The 25,739-nt window shown below is 48.0% G+C and overlaps 2 protein-coding genes across 3 annotated transcripts in view; both read right to left on the bottom strand.

The window, feature by feature from the left end:
• Nucleotides 1-18,510, bottom strand: part of c1h8orf34 (chromosome 1 C8orf34 homolog) — a 68,154-nt gene extending 49,644 nt beyond the window's left edge. Inside the window, exons 1-6 of the mRNA XM_081721953.1 lie at nt 17,590-18,510; nt 9,088-9,235; nt 8,696-8,824; nt 7,428-7,556; nt 6,350-6,378; nt 5,337-5,494 (exon numbers count right to left, since the gene is read on the bottom strand). Of these exons, the coding sequence (XP_081578079.1) occupies nt 5,337-5,494; nt 6,350-6,378; nt 7,428-7,556; nt 8,696-8,824; nt 9,088-9,235; nt 17,590-17,658 (662 nt within the window). The 5' untranslated portion in view covers nt 17,659-18,510. The remainder of the gene's footprint in view (nt 1-5,336; nt 5,495-6,349; nt 6,379-7,427; nt 7,557-8,695; nt 8,825-9,087; nt 9,236-17,589) is intronic.
• A 6-nt stretch (nt 18,511-18,516) lies between these two features.
• prex2 (phosphatidylinositol-3,4,5-trisphosphate-dependent Rac exchange factor 2) overlaps nt 18,517-25,739 on the bottom strand; it is a 103,108-nt gene continuing 95,885 nt past the window's right edge. The window contains exons 39-41 of one of the 2 annotated variants that reach the window (XR_004776018.2): nt 23,681-23,813; nt 21,162-21,229; nt 18,517-19,429 (exon numbers count right to left, since the gene is read on the bottom strand). Coding sequence is in view for 1 of the 2 variants with exons in the window: in XM_035526093.2 (XP_035381986.1) it covers nt 19,384-19,429; nt 21,162-21,229 (114 nt within the window). In the remaining variant the exon portion in view is untranslated. The remainder of the gene's footprint in view (nt 19,430-21,161; nt 21,230-23,680; nt 23,814-25,739) is intronic. The other variant, XM_035526093.2, reaches the window with a different exon arrangement.

The following is a 25,739-nucleotide window of genomic DNA, read 5'->3' as shown; positions in this document are numbered from 1 at the left end:
TACACACACCCACACACGCCAGTCACCGCTCACTACACACACACCCACACGCCAGTCCCCGCTCACTACACACACACCCACACGCCAGCCCCCGCTCACTACACACACACACACAGGCCAGTCACCGCTCACTACACACACACATGCGCCAGTCACCGCTCACTACACACACACATGCGCCAGTCACCGCTCACTACACACACACGCCAGTCACCGCTCACTACACACACACACACACACACACAGAGGCCAGTCTCCGCTCACCACACACACACACACACACACACACACACATACCGACACAGGCCAGTCACCGCTCACTAGACACACACACACACACGCCAGTCACCGCTCACCACACACACACACACACACACACACACACACACACACACACACAGGCCAGTCACCGCTCACCACACACACACACGCGCGCCAGTCACCGCTCACTACACACACACGCCAGTCACCGCTCACTAGACACACACACACACACACACACACACACACACACACACACACAGGCCAGTCACCGCTCACTACACACACACGCCAGTCACCGCTCACTACACACACACGCCAGTCACCGCTCACTAGACACACACGCCAGTCACCGCTCACTAGACACACACACACACACACACACACACACAGGCCAGTCACCACTCACCACACACACACACACACACACAGAGGCCAGTCACCGCTCACCACACACACACACACACACACACACACATACAGACACAGGCCAGTCACCGCTCACTAGACACACACACACACACACACACACACACACAGGCCAGTCACCGCTCACCACACACACACACACACACACACGCCAGTCACCGCTCACTACACACACACCCACACACGCCAGTCCCCGCTCACTACACACACACCCACACGCCAGTCCCCGCTCACTACACACACACCCACACGCCAGTCCCCGCTCACTACACACACACCCACACGCCAGTCCCCGCTCACTACACACACACACACGCCAGTCACCGCTCACTAAACACACACGTGCCAGTTACTGCTCACTACACACACACGTGCCAGTCACTGCTTACTACACATGCACGCACGACATTTACCGCTCACTACACGCACGCCAGTCACCGCTCACTACACACACACCCACACGCCAGTCACCGCTCACTACACACACACCCACACGCCAGTCACCGCTCATTACACACACACGCCAGTCACCGCTCACTACACACACACACACACACGCCAATCACCGCTCACTACACACACACGTGCCAGTCACTGCTTACTACACACGCACGCACGACATTCACCGCTCACTACACGTACGCCATTCATCGCTCACTACACGCACGCCAGTCACCGCTCACTACACGCACGCACACGCCAGTCACCGCTCACTACACACACACACACACACACACACACGCCAGTTACCGCTCACTACACACACATACACACAGACACACACGCCAGTCACCGTTCACTACACACACACACGTGCCAGTCACTGCTTACTACACACGCACGCACGACATTCACCGGTCTCTACACGTACGCCATTCACCGCTCACTACACGCACGCCAGTCACCGCTCACTACACGCACGCACACGCCAGTCACCGCTCACTACACCCACGCACACGCCAGTCACCGCTCACTACACGCGCGCACATGCCAGTCACCGCTCACTACACACACACACGCCAGTCACCGCTCACTACACACACACACACACACACGCCAGTTACCGCTCACTACACACACATACACTCACACGCCAGTCACCGCACACTACACACACACGCCAGTCACCGCTCAATACACACACACATGCCAGTTACCGCTCACTACGCACACATACACACACCCACACGCCAGTCACCGCTCACTACACACACACCCACACGCCAGTCACCGCTCACTACACACACACCAGTCACCGCTCACTACACACACACCCACACGCCAGTCACCACTCACTATACACACACCCACACGCCAGTCACCGCTCACTACACACACACGTGCCAGTCACTGCTTACTACACACGCATGCACGACATTCACCGCTCACTACACGCAAGCCATTCACCGCTCACAACACGCACGCACACGCCAGTCACCGCTCACTACACCCACGCACACGCCAGTCACCGCTCACTACACCCACGCACACGCCAGTCACCGCTCACTACACCCACGCCAGTCACCGTTCACTACGCGCACACACGCCAGTCACCGCTCACTACACGCACACACATGGCAGTCACCGCTCATTACACGCACGCACATGGCAGTCACCGCTCATTACATGCACGCACACACATGGCAGTCACCGCTCACTACACAAACACACACACACACACGCCAGTCACCGCTCACTACACACACACACACACACACACACACACACACCCCAGTCACCGCTCTCTACACACACACCCACACGCCAGTCACCGCTCAATACACACACACCCACACGCTAGTCACCGCTGACTACACACACACACACACACACACACTCGTGCGTGCGCGCCAGTCACCGCTCACTACACACACACACGCGCGCGCGCCAGTCACCGCTTACTACACACACACGCGCGCCAGTCACCGCTCACCACACACATACACACGCGCGCCAGTCACCGCTCACCACACACATACACACGCATGCCATTCACTGCTCACTACACGCACACACCAGTCACCGCTCACTACACGCACACACCAGTCACCGCTCACTACACGCACGCGTGCCAGTCACCGCTCACTACACGCAGGCACGCATGTCACCACTCACTATACGCACGCACGCAAGTCACCGCTCACTTTACACACGCACGCACGCCAGTCACCGCTCACTATACGCACGCACGCACGCCAGTCACCGCTCACTTTACGCACACACACACGCCAGTCACCGCTCACTATACGCACGCACGTCACCGCTCACTACATGCACTCACGCCAGTCACCGCTCACTATACGCACGCACGCATGCACGCCAGTCACCGCTCACTACACGCACGCACGCATCACCGCTCACTACACGCACGCGCGCCAGTCACCGCTCACTACACACACGCACGCGCGCCAGTCACCGCTCACTACATGCATGCACGCCAGTCACCGCTCACTACACGCACGCATTCACCGCTCACTACACGCACGCATGCCCGTCATCGCTCACTACACGCATGCACACCCCTCACCGCTCACTACACTCACGCACACACACACACACACACGGCTCTCCACACACCAATATACTGTTGTTGGCAAGAGACCATCCCTGTTTTCATGCACATAGAAATAGGAACAAAGGAGATTTTGTGGAGAGTTCAGCACATGGAGTGAAAACAGAGCGGTTTGTATGTGAGGGGATGTGAAGACCTGTCATAGACCGGCCACAGCATATGAAGTAGCCTATATAGCTTATATAATGAGAATACAGCCCTGATGTCTCAATTATGAAGTGTAAGTGTAATCACGGTTCCATATGAGTGAGGGAGGGGCCAGGAAGGGAGGAACAAAGGATGAGGAGGGGGGAATAGAGAGAGAGAAGAGAGAAATAAAAAGATCGAGAGTCAAGGACAAAAGCAGAAGGCAGAAGCCCCAGCTCTCTTCCTGGGTGTCCTCAGGCCCAGATGCACCCAGAGGCCACCGGCCCACATGAGCATCGCTGCATAGCTCTTCAAGTCTGAGGAAAAGCTGGAGCGCTCTTTGATTCAAGGCTACACTGTGAGCTGGCGGTTTCTCCCTCTGCATGGTGATCTCTGAACAGGTGTTGGAAACTGAGCCACACTGGGGTGCCATTGTGTTTCAGTGCAGGAGTGAAGGTAATGACGGACTCTGAGTACCACTGATGGGCGATGTGTACTGCGGGACTTCAGCAGCGCAGATTCAGACATAAGCCAACCATATAGGAGACCTATAGAAGCAGCAACTCCGAACTGCCACCATTAACTAATGTGCAGCCTGCTTTCACTGTCAGCCTTCACTCCGCATCCTTGTCCTCTGCTAATCAGATGCGTAACAGTCTCTGCTGCACGTATACTGAGCGCTGAGCCCACTGGGCACACGGTTTCTGGGCCGCTTGAGGTCTTGTGGCCCCGGGGGTGTGGGACAGAAGCAGCTGTCTGCCTCCCCCACCATGTGATTTATGACTCTATATCTGATCCTCTCTAATTAGCTGCGCTCTCAGACAGTGAGGCCTGCCCTCATAAACAAACAGCCCTCTCCCCTACAGCTCATAATTAAAATCACCAAGACAATATCTGAAGGAGGTCCCGAGGGTTGCTCTGGGAGAGTAGACTGTGAGGACAGTTATGATTTGCATGGTGTGCACATCTCAGCATATTATAGAGAAGGGTAGTGCAGGAAGGAACACACTAATAATCACTGGCACATCAGGGTTGGCAACCAGCCAACCCTCACATAACACACCTGCCAATTAAGGCCTTTAGCCACGCCCCCACCCCAATCACCCACTTACTGAATCATCACCTACACCTGTTCATTTGTCTGCCTGTGTAAATCCCATAGGTGCCTGGGTGCTGTGTTGTGTCCTGAGGTCTCTAGCGTGCTCAGACAGTAAAGCCTGTTTCTCCACATCTGTTTCTCTTCTTGTTGTTTGCATTCTGCAAATAAACATTTTTGGAGTTCAACACACACAGACTTATATGAAGGCCAAATAGATCAGAAAAGTGTGTGTGCAATTCAGAGTTCCATGAGGAGTAATGACAGACAGAACCACTTCCACCCCATACACACACACACACACACACACACACACACACGTACGTACACACACACACACACGCGTACGTACACACACACACGCGTACGTACACACACACACGTACGTACACACACACACACGTACGTACACACACACACACACACGTATGTACACACACACACACACACACGTACGCACACACACACGCACGTACACACACGCACGTACACACACGCACGTACACACACACGCACGTACACACACACACACACACGCACGTACACACACACACACACACGTATGTACACACACACACACACACACACACACACACACACACGTACGCACACACACACGCACGTACACACACACGCACGTACACACACACGTACACACACACACACACACACACACACGTACGTACACACACACGTACGTACACACACACGTACGTACACACACACGTACGTACACACACACGTACGTACACACACACACACACACACACACACACACACACACACACACACACACACACACACACACACACACACACACACACGTACACACGTACACACGTACACACACACCTCCCTGCGAGGCTGCTATCCCCACTCCCCCAGCCCTTGGCTCGGGGCACGGGTGGTTGGAGCATCTCTGCTGCGAGGGGGTCAGAGTCGTCCTCCCGTCGCCGCGCCCACTCGCCTACCACACGGGGCCTCAGGACAGAGTTATAGACTCGCGGGTTCTGATGGGTAGCCACCCACAGGCAGGGCAGAGCAGTGCAGACAGGGAGACACAGTCAGAAAGGGGAATGCTGATGTCAAAAGGAAGCTAGAGATACAGAGACAATATGAGATACTCAAGATGGATTTAAAACAGGACAAAATCACAGCACTGTGGAGCCCTGGGTGCTGAGTCCTTTGAAGTTTAGCAGTGGCAGTGAAGTGAATGGCAGCTGGAGACCGAACGAGACTAAAGGACACTGCGTCCTCACAGGAGTCTTGACTGTGTTCAGTGAGACACAGCTCCAGGTGATTAAGGGCACTGATCTGACATCTGAACAGCTGCCCTCACACAGTTCTGAAGCTCCTGTGGGCTCCTGAATCCACACTAACACAAAAACATCTAAACAGTATCACTGTAATATGCGTATCACTGGAATGTATCACAGTAATATGAGTATAAAGGTCTATAATCCAACTGGGAAAAAGGCCCTGATCAGATGTTTCTTTGAACCCTCTTGGAGACTGAAAAACTGGACTTCAGGGATTGGGTTAGGAGTTAGGGGTTAGGAGTTAGGGTTTAGGGTTTAGGGTTTAGGAGTTAGGGTTTAGGGATTGGGTTAGGAGTTAGGGTTTAGGGATTGGGTTTAGGAGTTAGGGTTTAGGAGTTAGGGTTTAGGGATTGAGTTAGGGGTTAGGGGTTAGGGGTTAGGAGTTAGGGTTTAGGGATTGGTTTAGGAGTTAGGGGTTAGGAGTTAGGGGTTAGGGTTTAGGGTAGGATTACGCCTTCCTTCAACAGAGGAGACACTGACTTTGTCCAATAAATATTTGTTTTTGGATTAGACAGAGTTAAAGAATTCAATACAGCAATGTGTTACCTGGTCAAGCTCATCAGATAAGGCAATACCTGTGAATGAGAGATTGATTTTCAAACATTTACACACACACACACACACACACACACACACACACACACACACACACACACACACACACACACACAGAACCTGCTCACACAATACATCCACATGCACACAGTTACACTTGTGGAGATTTGAATTAATGCCTAATGACATGTACAGGTACAGGTACAGTCTACATTAGTACTGACGTGTACATTAGGTACAGTCTACATTAGGTACAGTCTACATTGTATTGACGTGTACATTAGGTACAGTCTACATTAGTACTGGCGTGTACATTAGGTACAGTCTACATTAGTACTGACGTATACATTAGGTACAGTCTACATTAGGTACAGTCTACATTAGTACTGACGTGTACATTAGGTACAGTCTACATTGTATTGACGTGTACATTAGGTACAGTCCACATTAGTACAACCGTGTACATTAGGTACAGTCTACAATAGTACTGAGGTGTACATTAGGTACAGTCTACATTAGGTACAGTCTACATTAGTACTGACATGTACATTAGGTACAGTCTACATTGTATTGACGTGTACATTAGGTACAGTCTACATTAGTACTGACGTGTACATTAGGTACAGTCTACATTGTATTGACGTGTACATTAGGTACAGTCCACATTAGTACTGCCGTGTACATTAGGTACAGTCTACATTAGTACTGACGTGTACATTAGGTACAGTCTACATTAGGTACAGTCTACATTAGTACTGACATGTACATTAGGTACAGTCTACATTGTATTGACGTGTACATTAGGTACAGTCTACATTAGTACTGACGTGTACATTAGGTACAGTCTACATTGTATTGACGTGTACATTAGGTACAGTCCACATTAGTACTGCCGTGTACATTAGGTACAGTCTACATTAGTACTGACGTGTACATTAGGTACAGTCTACATTAGTACTTACACTAACCACCAATGAGAAATAACAGCAATAAAGTTCCTTCGAGTTCTAAAGTAATAACCCTCAGCTCCATATATGAACGCCCCGTCCCGCCCTGCCCTGCAACTGACTTCGTGAGAGGTTCTCCAGTGCTCTTCCCAGTTTCTTGCTTTCCTGTAAGATGTGGTTGAGCTCGTCGAAGTCTCTGCTCCCAGGGCGGCTGTTCCAGTCCCAGGAGGGGCGCTCGATCCAGCGAGGCACTGTGGCGAGAGACACAGGCAGCCACACTGCATGCTTTAACGCTGATTTTATTTACTCTCCAAATCTTAGGCATCGCGGTCTTGTAAGCACAGAGATCAGCTGTATTGATAGGACCTGAGCATAAGCACAGCACAGAACCAGCAGAGCCCAGGCGGAGCTCTCGTTAGGCAGGCAGGAGGCTTCTTTGCTCTCCTTCTCTCAGTAGATGCAGAGAAAAGCTGAGAAATCAGTCCAGTTTACAAACTGTAGCAGCCAATGTTCTCCTTCACGCACAATCAGCTGTCTTACAGTTCTGCACGAATACAACGTCCTAAAAATGTGAAGATTGGCTCAGGGCTTCATGGCGACAGCACACATTAGTTCAAACCTTCCCAGGTGTCATACAACACTAACATTTACCAACATGTACTAACACTAGCTAACCTTTACTAACATTAACATGTTTGGCTACCACGTCACCCCCTGGTGTTTGGCTAGCGATAGTTCCCCAATTGCTTGAAATGTCACTGTTTTTCTGCACTTCTGAAACTTTGGTTTTCACAGAGAATACTGGGGGCACAATGTCAGCTGTACATTTACAGCTTTTATCTAAAGCGACTTCATTCTGACTGATTACAACATGAGTAATTGAGGGTTAAGGGTTTGTTCAGGGACACAGCAGTGGAAACTTTGCAGTGTGGGGCTTGAACCAGCCCCTCTGATGATGTGTGTCAGACTACATGCTACGTTACCTGGAGTATCAACACACTGCTGAATAATGAATTCAAATTTAACCAGTTACATCACTGGGAATCTGACACTTCAAAAACAAAGGCGACGTGGAAAATGAGAATGATGTGGATGATGAGAAGTAAGATGGTAGTGGATGTGTAGGAACAGAGAAAGATCTCGAGTATCTGAGAACACCTGTGGAGAAGAATCTAACAGACAGAAAGACAGACCCACAGGGAATAAACTCTCTCTCTCCACCTACATCAACAGTCTGGCATTTTCTGCTCTGGTGTGGGACTGAACGCCTGTGCTCCATAACAATAAGCACAAACTAAACATTACAAGAGAATTTTTAAAAAGCTGATCTCTGATCAGTGTAAATGGACAGCTCTAACAGTCAGGGAGTCAGTGATGTGTCATCACTCACATGATTTTGACTCGGGTGACGGTGGAGACATGCTGGACACTGCCAGGTCACTCTTGGACTTCTTAGGCTTTTTGTGATAGTCCTGCCAGACTTGGTCAGAACTCCGGAAATCCCGCCGATTGCTTTTGCCTGTGTAGAGGAATTGAGCGTTTGGGATCTGAAACTAAGAAATCACTTCAGTTCAATTAATCTGTTTTAATTGTAGTTGGATTTTACAACAAATGTTTTCATAAAGAAATCAGCTTTACAGTGTGTTCTGCAGCAGAGCCAAATTAGAATAATTTAATTAGAGAGGGAGGGAGGGAGAAAGAAAAAGAAAGAGAGAGAGAGATAAAGAGGAAAGGAGAGAGAGGCAGGCCAGTAGATGTGGAGACACAGTAGATGTTCCTGACCTGAAGAGTCGCTGTCTGCCCACAGGGCAGCAGATCCAGAGAAAGTTCTCTGCAGTGGGCCTGGACTCTGCTGCTTGGTCTGCAGGTGTCCAATCAGGAAAGGGATGGGATAGTCTGGAGTCTCCGTTATAAGTTTGGTCATCATCTCCTAGTACAGCACAAGGGAGAAAACTCAGGGATGTCTCAAAGAGAACACTCAGAGAGAACAGTCAGAACACTACAAAAGAACACCCGGGGAACACACTGAACACAACGGCAGAGGAGGAAGTCAGTGAGACACGTCCTCCCCGCTAATGAAGACGCTGAAGCAGTACAACAGGCAGCAACAGGGGCTGAAGAAGATGACGACAATGAAGAAACATGGAAACGTCTCCAGATAAGAGCGTCTGCCACATGGCATAAATGAAAGAGCAGAAGGACCTGCAGCGATGGAGCAGACCTGACGGTGGTCTGAACTCTTCAACAGCGTCAAGTCAAATATAACGTCAGGTGACATGGTTGTGTGCATGTGCGTGCGAGAGATTTGGCCTCCTTCTCTTCTCTACATGAGCTCATGTTTATGTCACCTTAATAGAAACTGTTTATTCTAATCCTGACCTTAAGGAGAGTCTAATTAAATACACGCTTCTGTTAAGTGCTTATGACCTCAGTCCACAGGTTCATGTTTCTGAAGCTTAGTCACACACATGCCAAGGGAACTGAGTTCACTCACAGTGTTCTCATGAGAGCTGATTGGTTCTCTGATTCTCTGACATTTTAACTGTAAGACTCCATGAGTTGTTTAGTGGAATAACCTGACTGTTACGATATCTGCACTCTGACCTTTTCTCTAAAACTCAAAAAATAAAAAAAAAATCTTTCAATATTTTTTAAGCCCCAGACAGAAAGGTTGAAAACAGCAGGGTTCATCGCACTAGCTTTGGCTTTACTGATCCAGAGCAAGCCAAATTTAAATCGTATTTCGCTTTGGTAGATGTAGTCCAAGTGTTGGCTTAGACAATAACAAATCCTACATCACTGAAGCAGAATTCATACCTCAGGAAGGGACGTTTCAGTCACTACAGCAACACAGGAGAGTAGCAGACACCCACAGGCCTGAACCAGCGCACGATTCAGGTTCAGCACACCACTCCTCCCAGGATTTTGTTCCAGCCGCCTGGTTATACTAATTAGCTCAAACCAGCAGGTGGAATTCATTAGTGAAAGCAGCTGGGTGACACAGAACCATTGGCAGGGTGTCCACGAGCCCCAGAGAGCCGCATGTACGCTAACAGCATTAGTGCAGTGGAGAGGTGCACAGCTGTGCACACACAGCTCAGGGAGTAGGAGCAGGGTGAGGCCATGCGATCACCTGGGCACCACCACGGAGTGTCGACATTACAAACAGGCCTGGCAGCTTGTTGGACTGCAGATGGAGTAAAGGTAAGAGTTACTACAGGGAATACAAACACACACACACACAGATGGTTTGAAACAGGGTTCAATGTGTGTTTAAATTTACTCTGTTTAAGGAATTTTTAATTGTTTTCCTTCATCTGCTTCAACTACAGTAGACAAAGCAAACACAAACGATTTCATGAAAAAAAGAAAAGCATCTTGGTTCTACAGGAACTCAATTATCAGTCGCTTAAGACACAAAGACTTCGACCCAGCAGTTACAACCTGAGGCCTGTGGGTAATTCCACTAACCTAGCAACAGGGGGTGCAGTAGTGAAAGATGTAATCCGAGTGCTGTGCAGGGTGTGAAACACATAAAGCTGCATGAAACACTTCCGAATCTTGAGTGTATAATTTTGTTTGGGGTAAACAGAAAGATGTGGCATCAATCACAAGGAATATTCATGAAGAAATTCAAAAGAAATGCTCATGTCAGACAAGTGTGGCTGGCCTTCAGTTTCACCTCCGCAACATTCTGTTACAAATCACAGCCAGTGAACAATATTTGTACATCAGGCAGGCAGAAAAAAATAAACATCTGTCCTGCTTTCATTCAGAGAAAGTTTGGGTAGAATGTAGACCACCACACACAACCGCCTTAACAGTGAAGTGACATTTTCAGGCCGTCCTCTAATAAACTGCTTCCTGGGAGGAAAGTGTGTTCAGACATGCATGCCAATCTGGGTCAGCATCCAAGCAGAAGAACACAGTTAGCATCATATCTGCTAGATCCCGTCATCGAGCCGCCCTGGAGAGGCAGGACGTCTGTCAGACAGTGACGGGCCTGTTAAGAGACATCCTGGCAGGCTTCCAAGGCCCCCTGCCTTCAAGGATATCAAGTTGCTAGGACTACAGTGCCCAGGGACTAACCACTGTGGAGGGACTACATTAACCACAGACCCCCTGGGTCAACAGGAAGACACAGATCATTCTGTCTCTAAAAAGACGTGCACTACATGAAAAGCTCCAAGCAGCACTTGGAGAGAATCCTTATTTAAACTATTCTATCCAAGCAGTCTTGCTGCGTTCTGCCGGAGGAACACAGGGTATCCAGAGGGTTTGATCCATGGAGAAGAACCTGGAAATGAATCTGGCAGCTTTAGGTTCCTGGAAGCCCTGGTGCCTGCAGGTCAGCAGACCAAGTTCATCAGCGATCACACTTCTGTGCTTCCTTTGTAAACAAGACCAAGAGGAGAGAGAGAGAGAGAGAGAGAGAGAGAGAGAGCCTCACACTTCCCGTCAGCCAGCTCATCTGTGTGGCAGGCCTCGGGCTGTGTGTGTGTGCGTGCACATGCGTGTGCATTCGGCAGCAGTAATTACTCCAGTCTTTACAGGGGATGTGTGTTGGCGAACACTGCCTTCTCATACAGCCTCAAATTGAGCTCATTAAACCGTGAACGGAGTAACCCGCCCCCTCCGCACACAGAAGACGATGGCCTGGTATGTCCTCTGTGTGTGAGAACGCGTCCTGTGCGCAAGTATGCGTCCTGCCTTATGTGCCACTATATAAAACATTCCTACTCCTGCATACCAACCACAGTCGACGTCCCGGCTGATTTGTCCCCAAGAAACAACTAAGCTACTGTTTGACAGGTTTCAGAAACTATTTTTAGTGTTAATCTTTTATTCTGCCCATATGAGTCTGCATTTTTCCTTCCTGTTCCCGTTACAATAAGATTTCTGGATGTTTCTATTACGCGCACACCAGGTGAGGTGAGTAACCAGTGGGCTTGCAGCCACTTACCTCAACATTATCCCACTGACTCATTATTTATCCACTTAAGCAGCCAATCGATTGCTGGCAGCTGGTGCTGTCAGAGTGACACCCCTTTATGTCCAAGTGATTTAGCCCCACCTCCTCACTGTCAGAGCAATGTAGCCCCACCCCCTCTATGCTGGCAGGCTCTGCGTCTAGAGCCTTCTGCTCCAAAACCAGCAAGACTCTTCATATCCAGATTATCATGAAGCCTGAATGTGAAACATCTGTACTTCCATACTATTGTTTTCATTCAGTATTTATCTGGCTTCCACCATATTACCGAGAGAAAGATACAAGCAAATCGATGAGTATTCAGAGGACTGAATGTTGTTTGTATGGCACATTACAGATTGAAGACACAGTGTCTAGTATGTGGCGTTTTAGTTCTTTTGTTACACTGAGGAAGTTCCTCTGTTCCTGGAGGAAAAAGCACTTGTGTGTCTGAATGTGTTTCATGGAGTGACATTTAGGGTCCGATTTACTGCAAAGACAAATTGCAGGAAAGAAGCCGCAGCTCTGAGGTCCTTTCTTGCTTCTTTGCTGTCAAATTATTTCTCAGCGAACCGCCGTGTGTGGGGGAAGTAGGCTCGATATGAAACAAATGCAGCGTACAATATTAAACTGCGTGAAGAATTAAGTTTTGTCTGCAACTCATTTAATGCAGAACTCCTATGAGAAGACGAGCTGTGACAAAGGAATTAGATCCACTGTCGTAGAAAATATTAACAGCAAAATCACAGCAAAGTAAAAGTCAATAAAACATGTCTGTACGATATGTGCCGACAGTGAATCTCCAAACGACATTCATGAGCCTACATACCGACCAACAGCTTCAGACTGACCTCAACGTGACACACTGTGGGTATTAAACCTCGGTGTAGTTGATATGCTTTCATTAGTGTGCAGTTAATAAACGTCATTTACCATCTGTAATTAAAACACTTACTTATTCTGAAAATGTGAACCTCTCTTCAATCCCCAGTGCCACCCACCAAGAGGGGTGACGGGTCACGTGGTCGTGTTTTAGTCAACTATATATCAGATATATACCTCAGATAACAACGATAAGATCAGATGTGTGTGTGCATGCACGCGCGTGTGTGTTCTCTCAGTATATCAGCTCATTCCTTTTACCTAGTGGCCTTAGTTTAGGACATGACTACCTCAAAGTATTATCATTACAGACAGACAGAGACAGACATCGGTTTATTAATTGTAGAGAGAAACTCAGGGTCCTGGAACTGGCTGCCATGAGCATGGTGCCATCCTGTAACCTCACATGTTCTTACAAACACTTGTCACTGAGCAATAAAATGATTCCTTCAGAAACAGCATTGGGTCAATGTAGTGTGACACACTCTGTGTGGAAGTCATTCCCAGCCACAGCTGCCTTTTAGACATAACAATGAGCGCCCCGTGACATCTGGACAGCCCGAGCAGGACCGGAGCCTTCCTCTGTACTTATCTTCCTCTTCATCAATTTACTACTCTAAAAGTGTTTTAGACTGTGAGGAAGATGGAGGCCATGCTGCTTGCAGTCAACCTGATGTTTAGATAATCAAACCGCTCCAAAGTGAGGAAGTCACCCCACGTATTTATCCATAATTAGGGAGTCTCTCTGCATAATGGCCCCCGTGTTGAATTAAGCGAAGCGCCGTTACTGCACCAGGGGAGTTCGGCTTCTAGCGTCTCAAGTGTCTCGTCAGTAAGTGATGGATATAAACCACAGCCGAATAGAGCCATGGATTCCATAAGCCACCTGTAGTCTCTCCCACTGCTGACAGGGTTATAAAGGGAACAACCATCGTGTCTGTATCCTATTCTTGTACAGCTCTGAGCACACAACACATGATCTTTTATGGGTGATACTGATACAATTATATGAGATTCAATTATTTGTACATGTAACATGTCTTTCTTTCAAATGCAACAGAATTCCAAAATCTTAATATATTCAAGAATACAACTACTGTTCCAATGGGCACAATTTGCATTAATGAACTGCAGGCATTTTAGTACACTCAGGCAGGGAGCCACACACACACACACCTGTGCCAGTCCCCCCCCCCCGCACACACCTGTGCCAGTCTCCACTGGTTCCAGTCCCCACACACACACACACACACACACACGTGCCAGTCTCTGCAGGCAGCTTATGACAAAGTGCAAAAACCCTCTGATTTCTCAGTAAAATATTTGGATTAAGAAACAGTTAAGTTACTATAAATTAATCAGTGCTACTCTGAAATACTGCATACAGTTTTTTTTATTTATATGTTTGTCAACAAAAATAAATGAATAAATTAGTGATTGAGCTATAACTTATCATCTAATGTCTAAACTGAAATAACATTTTGCCCCCTCACTTGGTGCAACGTTTCAGAGAAATCCAGATGCTTGCGGATAAAATGAGGTGTGGTTTTGATCCGAGAAGAAAAATCCAACACGGTAGTCCAAATACAGGCCAGAGTCAGAACCAGTGGGTTAACAGAACCTGAACAATAACTGAGCCAGTATGATAACAGAACCAGTGGGTTAACAGAGACAGGGAGCATCATAGACAGATCATGTGTGTGTAGAGTCCAGGTGGAAATCCAGAAAAACAGAATAACCAGGCAGACAAATCCAAAGGTTGAGACAAAACAGAGACAAGCAATCAGAAGTCAGTGTTCAATTCAGAAATACAATAAAACATAACACTCGGTACATACTTACAAAACTAGTGATGATGCTTCAAAACGTGCATGTGGAACTGGCAGGTTTAAAATGACAGAGTAATGAGTAACTGGTGAAGTTAATAGTCCGGTGATGATGATCACGTGATTTGTTGATGATTGGCTGGGTGTTCTTCTGAGTTGTCACTGGAATGCTGGGAATTGTAGTGATCCAGGGAAACGGGTGGCGTGACACCTGGGGAATATTCTGCATAGCAGGATTTTTGTTTATCCAGATAAATGAAGCTCTAATTTGAGTACATTGTAGTAGGAATGTCCCTCAACTCTTCCCCTATTGGACAGTCTTTACTTTGGATCTTATATTATCCAGCTAAGCAGAGAAATCCATCTTTGTGGAAAACCCCTTTGATTTGTCTGTTTGTATCTGTTTCTATGTGCTTTGTATGCCATGTGCTTTTGTTTTGTTTTGGTTCTTTGGTCCCCCCTGGCTGAACCCTTGACATGCACCTCACGTGAGTCTCTTTTTGTAGCCCCTCCTGGTAATTGTGTTCTTATTTTAGTCTGGTCTGCATCTTTATTTATCAGTTACTCTGTAGCTTTAGTTTCCTGTTTTATTCTCCTTCTCCATTTGTTATTTTATATCCCCTCAGTATTTTCACTACGGACTTAAACATAATCAACTCATGCTTGCATCCTGCCTTCACGCCTCCTTCTCTTTCCCTCCTCTCTCCCTCCTCCTCGCTCTCCTTCCTTCTCTCTCCCTCCTTCTCTATCCCTCCTCTCTATCCCTCCTCTCTCTCACTCCTCCTCTCTCTCCTTCTCTCTCTCCTTCTCTCCCTCCTTCTCTCTCCCTCCTTCTCTCTCCCTCCTTCTCCCTCATTATATTTAGTCAGTTTCTCTGGATTCCCTTTTGCAAAGACTGCAATTTGCAAGCTTGTAGTATGAGATGTACTGCTACACTTCTCCTGCACTGTAAACTCGTGCTCGTGGATGCGTGATCTCAGTGGTGTTGTTAGCAGTGCTGCGGTGTGTTGACCAGACTGTTCAGGCCATAAATGAGATCTGCCAGGGAAGTACTCTGGATAGGGGTGTTATTTTAGATTTAAATGCTCGTGCTGAGAACACAACCACTCCATCAAGACCATTTTAAAATGAAAGTTCAGCTATATTTCTTACCAGAGAAAAAGCATACTGGTGCTTGAACAAACCAATATTTTTACTCTGAATGCACAGAAGAATGCTTGTTGCAAAGGCCACGAGAGTCACACTCTGACAAACATGAAAGCCAAAGGTCACCTCATGCTGGTTTAGAGTTTAATAGGGGATCTCGTCCGCCTTTCCAGGCCTTGGAGGTGCCTTTCACACCGCGCGCGCGTCATGGCAATATTCCAAACCTCAGTTTCAGACTTGAACGGGCCAGGACAGACGCGCGTGTCAAAAAGAGAAAGCACGCGAAGGAACGGGGAAAAACGTCAGGACGAAACCAGTAGGCGCTGACAGGAGAGTCGCTATGATCTACAAACAGGGTGTGTGTCATTGAAAAGGTCTCGGCACAAGACACGCGTACGGGCGCGTGTGCGGCTGTTCTGAGAGGGTCAGATGGCAGTTCTCCGTACTGCATTCAACACCACAAATTCTTTCCATCCCTGAAGGAGACACTATATTATCCCAATCGCAAATAATTGTTAAGCATTTCCCCTAATGAATAGATCTTGTACCGTTTCGGCGCACGCCACGGATCGCGCGCTGTCCGTGGTACTGGGCCACTATCGCGCTGCTTTTAGCTTTATTGCTGTTTGATATTCCTCCCACGCGCGCAGTGCTTGCTACAGGGTAGCTGATATATCAGCAGTTTGCTTTATGTGGTCACTGGGCGCGTGCCAGCCGAGGCGGGACCTGGGGTAGCGCCGCGTGATGTGAAAGGGAAAAGCAACTCGTAGTGAACCGGGACCGTGCTGCTCACCACTGGAACACACGGCGAGCTCGTTCAACGGCAGCGCTGCGCAGGCTGTAGTCTTTAGCAAAGGTTGCCATTGCAGAAAAAAAGTCTTTGCCGTTACCTTTACTCACGTGCTCTGTAGGATCCCAAACAGGAAATCGTTTTCTTCTGCCCAGCTGCCACATTTCTGATTCACATACACCGAGCAGAGTTTTCACAGGAGCCCGAGACGGACTCGAATCTGTGATTAGACTGTTAAAAGAACACGGAACAGTAAAACACGAGCTAAATCTACACTGCCTGTCTAAAGGCTATTTGGGAAGATTGTGCACATCGCCACGCGCATCCTTCAGAGAACTTCAGCTTTAACCTGTGACTGGGAACACGCGCAGCCTCACCCTTAGGATGTCAAACTCGTGTACGGGTTGTGTGCGATGACAGAGGAGACCAAGCAGACCCGATCTGTGGGACATGTGGGCTAGACCTCAGCCTCCTGGTTCCGCCCATTAGTCTACTTCTCCCTGGATGTTCTCATTTCCAGCTTTTTTGCACGGGTCACGCAAACCGCTCCGCGTGGGACTCCTCACGAAGTCCAGTCCAGTTTGGTTTGAAATCAGTACAACACCGACGGACTTTAGTTGTGTAGGATTGTAGGAAACGGCCATCCTGTCAGGCTGTTACATGCGACTCACCTCAAACAGCGGTCCTATCCGGTTCTTCTCCAGGTAACACTGAATTCGTGAGTGCTGCTGAGCCGCCATGGGGAACCTCGCGCTACACGGACCCGTTCGAGCCCTGGACGCTTCAGGCGTGCGCGTGCATTCTCGGGGTTAGACGGGCAGGTGCGCTCGCCGGACGGACTGCGGCAAATCTTCACATGCGCAAAGAAACACTTGTCAAGCTGCAAGTTGGGTCCGTGCTAACGCATCGCTGGAAGTGAGCCGCCTGCGTCCGCGGTCTCGTTACCGTACGGGACTCCCCGCCTCTGCCGAGCAGGGCACGAACGCTCCTCTCTAAAGCCAATGAAAGACTTTTTTCTTAAGCGCTGTCACCGAGTCTTTCGCGTATTGGCTGTTCAAATATGATGTACAGATCTGAAGACCCGCCTGCACCGTTTACCGGAGTAGTAACCCCACGCTCTACCGAGCGGGTATCGCTCCTACAGGCGCCTTAAGGGCATCGTGTCTCCTGAGGAGCAGAAGCACGAACACACACTGCTTGACGGTCACAAACCTGCATCAGACCCTGTTCACGTTTGAGAGGAAGGAAGCGCCTATAGCGGGCGGTACAGAGGGATCTCCCGGCAGATCTACCGGTAAACGCACGCGCAAAGGACACAACCACATGGCGCGATTTCAACTGTAAAATTATGTATCTTAACATTTCAATCGTGAATGATCTCTGTGGTTAGATATTCCACGGTTCGTTGTGTCGGACATTTCAACAGATATGTTGGACATTGACGGTACATCTCGTAATGGGCCAAACTAGTCCGACACGCCTATTGTATTACTACGTGTTTAGGGTGCATTCAGACAGGAGGACGCAAATCTCACTGTAGTAAACACAAATGGGGAAATGATGATGACATATCGCTTACTGTAATAAAACATCTTGACTACTTGGGCTTGCTTTTATTTCTCACAAAATAAGATTTACAGGAGACACATCTCCTCACTTTTGCATAGAAATAACTCCAGTACTCGTCACCACCACGTTAAGTAACACTGAGATAAAACATGATACAGAATGACTCCTGAGGATGGGATATTTCCACTGAGGACCCAGAGGCGTCCATGTGCAATGTTTGTAAGACAGTAACACTGATGGTGTCAGCTAGGTCATAAGAAAACCTTTACAAGGAAACGTTCCAGTACAGTTTTGTTATCAGTTATCCACTGAGTAATATTTAGCTTAATGCAGCTCTCTTCAATGTTTTAAACACTCAGAGATTTAAGAAAATATCAAACAAGACTATACATTGATCCATCTTTTTAAAAAATGTAAAATGATTGCAGAATATTTCAGCCAAAGAGAATATGCATGTCTTCTTTGTCTTCCTTGTGTACATCTCAAAATAATAATGGAGAAAGGTGAATGTTTCCTGTGGGTGCTACAGAGACCTCATTTCAAACATCGCTTACATGTGAGGTGTATTTGAGGTGTAAAGTCTGACTGACATCACTTGTTCAGGAGTGGACAGCAGCCCAGAGACAAACACATGTTGTTTGGATCCGTTTGTTCTCAAATGAGATGTAGTTCTGCAGCAGAACAAACAACAACAGCTACAATAACAACAACAAGAATAAAACCAAACTGTGTATGTACACTGGAAATCCCTCCACAGTGAAGGGAGGCATGTGTGTGTTTGTGTGTATGTGCACATTGTGTGCATGTTTGTGTTTATGTGTGTGTGTGTGTGTGTGTGTCTGTATGCGTGTTGTGTCTGGAAGAAGCTGAACCACAGTAGCTCAGGGTCGGCTGGCTCAGGGGTCACCATCTGGAGGTGGAGGCTGGCACAGTTTGTACAGTCTGGCAAACGGGGGAAAAAATTGACACATCATGAGTTAAAAACAGAACTCTTCACATGTTCTCCAAACCCTTCACATGTTCTCCAAATCCCTCACAAGTTCTTCACACCCTTCACGAGTTCCTCAAACGTCAGGACTGGTGGTCTCCACAATAGTGTGCTAAGAGTGTATGTACCCTGAGTCACAGTGCGTTCAGGTCTTGTCTCAGTGCAGAAGGCAGACGTTAAGCATCACACTGCTGTGATGTGGCAGTCTTTAACAGCCAGTCTGCTGTGATACTGGCAGACAGCAGCTCTGTGCAGGGAGGCTGTGCTCCCAGGGATCTCGCGCTGACCTGCACAAGCTTCTGTATGACTGGAATGAGCTGAAGTTCCCAAACCACAGGAACAGCTGTGATTTGAACAGGATGGCTGAGACGTCAGACCCCATAACACGAACATCTGCGCTTGAACTGATACGTATCAAAACCCGTGTTTCTACTGTATGTGTTGTTCACTTTCTCTGTCTGAATCTCTCTAAGTCTCTAGCACACATATGCACATGCACGCACGCACACACGCACGCACACACACATGCACATGTACGCACACACACACACACACACACACAGATGCACACACGCACTCACACACGAACACACACACACACACACAGATGCACACACGCACTCACACACGAACACACATACACACACACACGCACGCAAACACACACACGCACGCACTCGCACACATACACAAACGCGCACACACACACACACACAAACTTTCGCACGCACACACACACACACACACAAACTTTCGCACGCACACGCACACACACACATGCACGCACACACGCACGCACACACACATGCACATGCATGCACACACGTGCACACACACACACACACACACATTCATGGACGCACACACAGAAACATTCTGAGGTCACCCCTCAGCTACACAAAAAGTTTTCTGTTGGTTTGTTTGAGTGGTACAGCACATTAGCCAAGTAACTGCCTCTGGCATGCTCCCCTCATCCTCCCACTGTTATTGCCCAGATCTGCCCTCAACCGGGAAATTCCTCTTCCTCCTCATGAAATCATCATTCTGATGTTGTGTACTCTTCCCAGACTGCCTGACCCTCATGCTCTTCCCAGACTGCCTGACCCTCATGCTCTTCCCAGACACTGCCTTCCTGCTACAACACTGGACTGGATAGACTATGACAAAGTTCTCTTATCCGGAGATGACCAGTTTTGACACTTAGCACTCAGTGCTTCAGTAGTGTGCTCAATGCTTCAGTAGTGAGCTCAGTGCTTCAATAGTGAGCTCAGTGCTTCAGTAGTGAGCTCAGTGCTTCAATAGTGAGCTCAGTGCTTCAGTAGTGTGCTCAGTGCTTCAGTAGTGAGCTCAGTGCTGAAATAAAACCTCTTGATATTGGATCCCCCCTTTCTTCACTGTTTACTTTTGTTATTATATTATTACGTTTACATTTACGTTTACGGCATTTAGCAGACACTCTTATCCAGAGTGACTTACAAAAGTGCTTTGTCATTATGTTTCTAGATTTTTTAGAATTAATTTAGGAGAGTATCAGCCATGTACAGCTGGTCATACAATAGAACAGAACAGCTGTTCAATACAGAGCACGTCATCAACATATAGAGAGGAAAATTCAATTGAAAAGCCAAAGCTGTGTGTGTGTGTGTGTGTGTGTGTGTGTGTGTGTGTGTGATCCACCATGGTTACCTTGGCACTGAAGTTGGTGTGCGGTCTCTGACTCCCAAGTTCTTGGCTGAATTCTGCACTCTGGCCCCCTGAAGAAAGCAAAGAATAATTAAAGAAATACACACAGGCCTGTGAGAGCATCTGTGCACGGACCTGCTATACAGTGCAGTAGTCCTGCTATAGACCAACATGGGCATGTTTTCAGTGCAGTAGTCCTGCTATAGACCAACATGGACATGTTTACAGTGCAGTAGTCCTCCTATAGACCAACATGGACATGTTTACAGTGCAGTAGTCCTCCTATAGACCAACATGGACATGTTTACAGTGCAGTAGTCCTCCTATAGACCAACATGGACATGTTTACAGTGCAGTAGTCCTGCTATAGACCAACATGGACCTGCTATACAGTGCAGTAGTCCTGCTATAGACCAACATGGGCATGTTTTCAGTGCAGTAGTCCTGCTATAGACCAACATGGACATGTTTACAGTGCAGTAGTCCTGCTATAGACCAACATAGGCATGTTTACAGTGCAGTAGTCCTGCTATAGACCAACATGGGCATGTTTACAGTGCAGTAGTCCTGCTATAGACCAACTTGGGCATGTTTACAGTGCAGTAGTCCTGCTATAGACCAACATGGGCATGTTTACAGTGCAGTAGTCCTGCTATAGACCAACATGGGCATGTTTACAGTGTGGTACTCCTGCTATAGACCAACATGGACATGTTTACAGTGCGGTAGTCCTGCTATAGACCAATATGGACATGTTTACAGTGCAGTAGTCCTGCTTTAGTCCAAGTCCTGTTCTTATCCCAAGCAACTTACATATTTATTACTATGATAATATTTGTGATCCCTGGCAATCAAATCCATGATCTGGGTTTTGCCTGCATCTCACTGTGTCTGCTGTACCAGAGGAGCCTTTGGAATTGGAACAGTAGGAACTGTGACCTTTCATAAAACCAATTCTATCCTCTAACTCTATCCTCTAACTAACTCTATCCTCTAACTCTATCCTCTAACTGTAACGTGTGGTGGCCCGAGTGCCACAGGGCGAGGGGCAGGACGCACACACTCTCTTCGACATGGACGAACATTTAATTGAAACATAAAGACGACGGCACTCACATGTGTTACAAACAATGAACGCAACACGGTTACCACTGCACAAACACGATTACATTTAACAACGGCAAGAAAAAAGTTTAACGTTCACACATTACGCCAACAATAACCGACAACACTGCACACAACGACAAGAGTTTAAATACACAAAGACTAACACAATACAGGTGTGTGCAGGTGTGGCTACGAACATGACGCTCCTACTGCATGTGGCTGGCCAAACCACGTGCCTCGCAGGAGGCGAGCGTTCCGTGACACTAACTCTATCTTCTAACTCTATTCTCCAACTCTAACTCTATCCTTTATCTGCTAACTCTATCCTCTAACTCTATCCTTTAACTCTATCCTTTAACTCTATCCTCTAACTCTATCCTCTAACTCTATCTTCTATCCTCTAACTCTATCCTCTAATTCTATCCCCTAACTCTATCTTCTATCCTCTAACTCAAACTCTATCCTCTAACACTAACTCTATCTCTATCCTCTAACTCTATATTCTAACTCTATCCGAACTCTATACTCTAATTATCTTCTATCCTCTAACTCTATCCTCTTACTCTATCCCTAACTCTATTCTCTAACTCTATGCTCTAAATCTATCTTCTATCCTCTAACTCTAACTCTATCTCTATCCTCTAAAACTATCCCCTAACTCTATCCTCTAACTCTAACTCTATCCTCAAACTAACTTTAACTCTATCTCTATCCTAGTCTGCCACTCTGTACGGAGGCTCATTATAATGAGACCTGAAGTCTCTCCCGTCTGAGGACACGTTCATCAGACCTCATCCAAATGATTGGTTATGAGGTTATAAATCAAGACATTAAATATGAATGAGTCACAGAGCTTCCGAAATGTTCCATGGTGATGTAGCACAGGTGCTTGTTAAAAAAACATGGCAGGCGGTTGAACAGTCAGCTTAATCATGGAGGGTGGAGTTTCCTCACATCAGAATGACACGTGCCCACCTGGGGCTGACGCAGGCGAACGCCTCATGCTTGTCCTGATATTACATGTGTCCATAAATAGAACACTGCCTGGGGGGGGCGGAGACAATGGGACATTGGGAGATGAGGCAGGATGGGGTAAATACAGAATGGGGTAGATACAGGATGGGACAAATACAGGATGGGGTAGATACAGGATGGGGTAGATACAGGTTGGGGTAGACACAGGATGGGGCAGATACAGGATGGGGCAGATACAGGATGGGGTAGATACAGGATGGGGCAGATACAGGATGGGGTATGTACATGTCTCCTATCTTTCTCCTCTCTCTGGTGGCCAGTGGCCAGTGAATGCCTTATTTATAAGCTGTCATTAAGTGTACGCCATGAGTGTATGTGAGTGTGAGTGTGAGTGTGAGGCTGAGTGTGAATGGGCATGTGAGTGTGAGTGTGAGGGTTACCTATCCTCTCTATCCTCTCAAAGCGCTCCCATATGTGCAGGCAGGCCAGTCTCTGTGCTGCTGGGAGATGAGAGGAGGGAGGGACGCACTGCGTGGGGTCTGTCTCCTCCACATGCTACTGGGAACTGCTTACCTGAGCACAAAAAGCCCTCCTCCACCTCAACAACTTCTCGAAAATCTTGACAAATCATGAACAGAGCGGTATGTTCCCCTCACACTATGAGTGCAGTACATAAATGTCCTTCTTTAAAACCCCTGACAGCTCTGGGACTATTTCAGTGACCGCATTCTATAAACTTCAACGTTTCGATGAGACAAATTCACAAACAGGAAACCCGAGTGGTGCTCGATGGAGCTGCTCTGTAGCACGGCTCTAGGTGGGGGAGGCGCAGATGAATGTGACTTGGATCCACTCCTCTGAGAGGGTCAGAACACACTGTGATCTAATAAATAGGCGACAGCCAGTCATGTTCATCTAAGTTGATGTCTGGGTCAGAACCAGGGGCGCCGAGGACTGTGGGCTACACACAAGACTTTATCACTCTGCCATCCACAACAAACCCACTGTAGTTTGCTGAAGTACCTCGACAAGCCTGCAGGACTCTAAACTGACCATAAATGCTTTTGCCACTGATAAGTTTGCAAATTATGTATGAATGAAGCCTTTTGTCATTTTGCAATAGTCACTTGGCATCTGTTTTTAAGAGAGATAAACAGAGAACTCAGAGTTGTCTGCTACAGTGTTGCATGGGGACATTAGTCACTGCCTATGAAGGACAGGAGGCCGCCTAGCCCTGCCCCTTCTGGTCGAAGGCCAGTGTTGACTCTCCAAGCCCCTCCCCTTCAGGTCGAGGGCCAGTGTTCACTCTCCAAGCCCCGCCCCTTCAGGTCGAGGGCCAGTGTTGAGTCTCCAAGCCCCGCCCCTTCAGGCCAAGGGCCAGTGATGGCACCCAAGCCCCTCCCCTTTCAGTCAGAGGGCCAGTGCTGGCACCCAAGCCCCTCCCTTTTCAGTCAGAGGGTCAGTGTTGGCTCCCCAAGCCCCTCCCCTTCAGGTGGAGGGCCACTGTTGGATCAACAAGCCTCTTCCCTTCAGGCCAATGGCCAGTGCTGGCACCCAAGCCCCTCCCCTTCAGGCTACAGCAGCCTCAGAGTTCTTAATAGCATAGGAAAATGACATCACAGAGAAATGACATCACAGCTACCACCACATGGACAGTCTGAGGCCAGTGAGAGAGAACAGAAAGATCAATGCATACAAGACAGAGAAATTACTCAGATTGATGGAGAAAGAGAGAGAGAGAGAGAGAGAGAGAGTGAGAGTGAGAGAGAGAGAGAGAGAGAGAGAGAGAGAGAGAGGGAGGGAGAGAGGGTGAGAGAAAGAGAGAGAGAGAGTGAGAGAGAGAGAGAGAGAGAGAGTGAGAGAGAGAGAGAGAGAGAGAGTGAGAGAGAGAGAGAGAGAGAGAGAGAGTGAGAGAGAGAGAGAGAGAGAGAGAGGGAGGGAGAGAGGGTGAGAGAAAGAGAGAGAGAGAGAGAGTGAGAGAGAGAGAGAGTGAGAGAGAGAGAGAGAGAGAGAGAGAGGGAGGGAGAGAGGGTGAGAGAAAGAGAGAGAGAGAGAGAGAGAGAGAGAGAGAGGGAGGGAGAGAGGGTGAGAGAAAGAGAGAGAGAGAGAGAGGGAGAGAGAGGGTGAGAGAAAGAGGGAGAGAGGGTGAGAGAGAGAGAGAGTGAGAGAGAGAGAGGGTGAGAGAAAGAGAGAGAGAGAGAGAGAGAGAGAGAGAGAGGGAGAGAGGGTGAGAGAGAGAGAGAGAGAGAGGGAGAGGGTGAGAGAGAGAGAGAGAGAGAGGGAGAGAGGGTGAGAGAAAGAGAGAGAGAGAGGGAGAGAGAGAGAGAGAGAGGGAGAGAGGGTGAGAGAAAGAGAGAGAGAGGGAGAGAGGGTGAGAGAGAGAGAGAGAGAGAGAGAGAGAGAGAGAGGTAGCACTGACACTAATAAGCTTGACGAAAAGCAGATATAAGAGATTTCAGGCCCAGTGTTGCTAAGAATTCAGATATTTCACCACTGTGT

The sequence above is a fragment of the Electrophorus electricus genome, chromosome 1 (genome assembly GCF_041902795.1).
Source record: "Electrophorus electricus isolate QZ-2024a chromosome 1, ASM4190279v1, whole genome shotgun sequence".
NCBI lineage: Eukaryota > Metazoa > Chordata > Actinopteri > Gymnotiformes > Gymnotidae > Electrophorus > Electrophorus electricus.
Note: the sequence above shows the minus strand (reverse complement) of the source record. Positions and strands in the feature narration are given on the sequence as shown.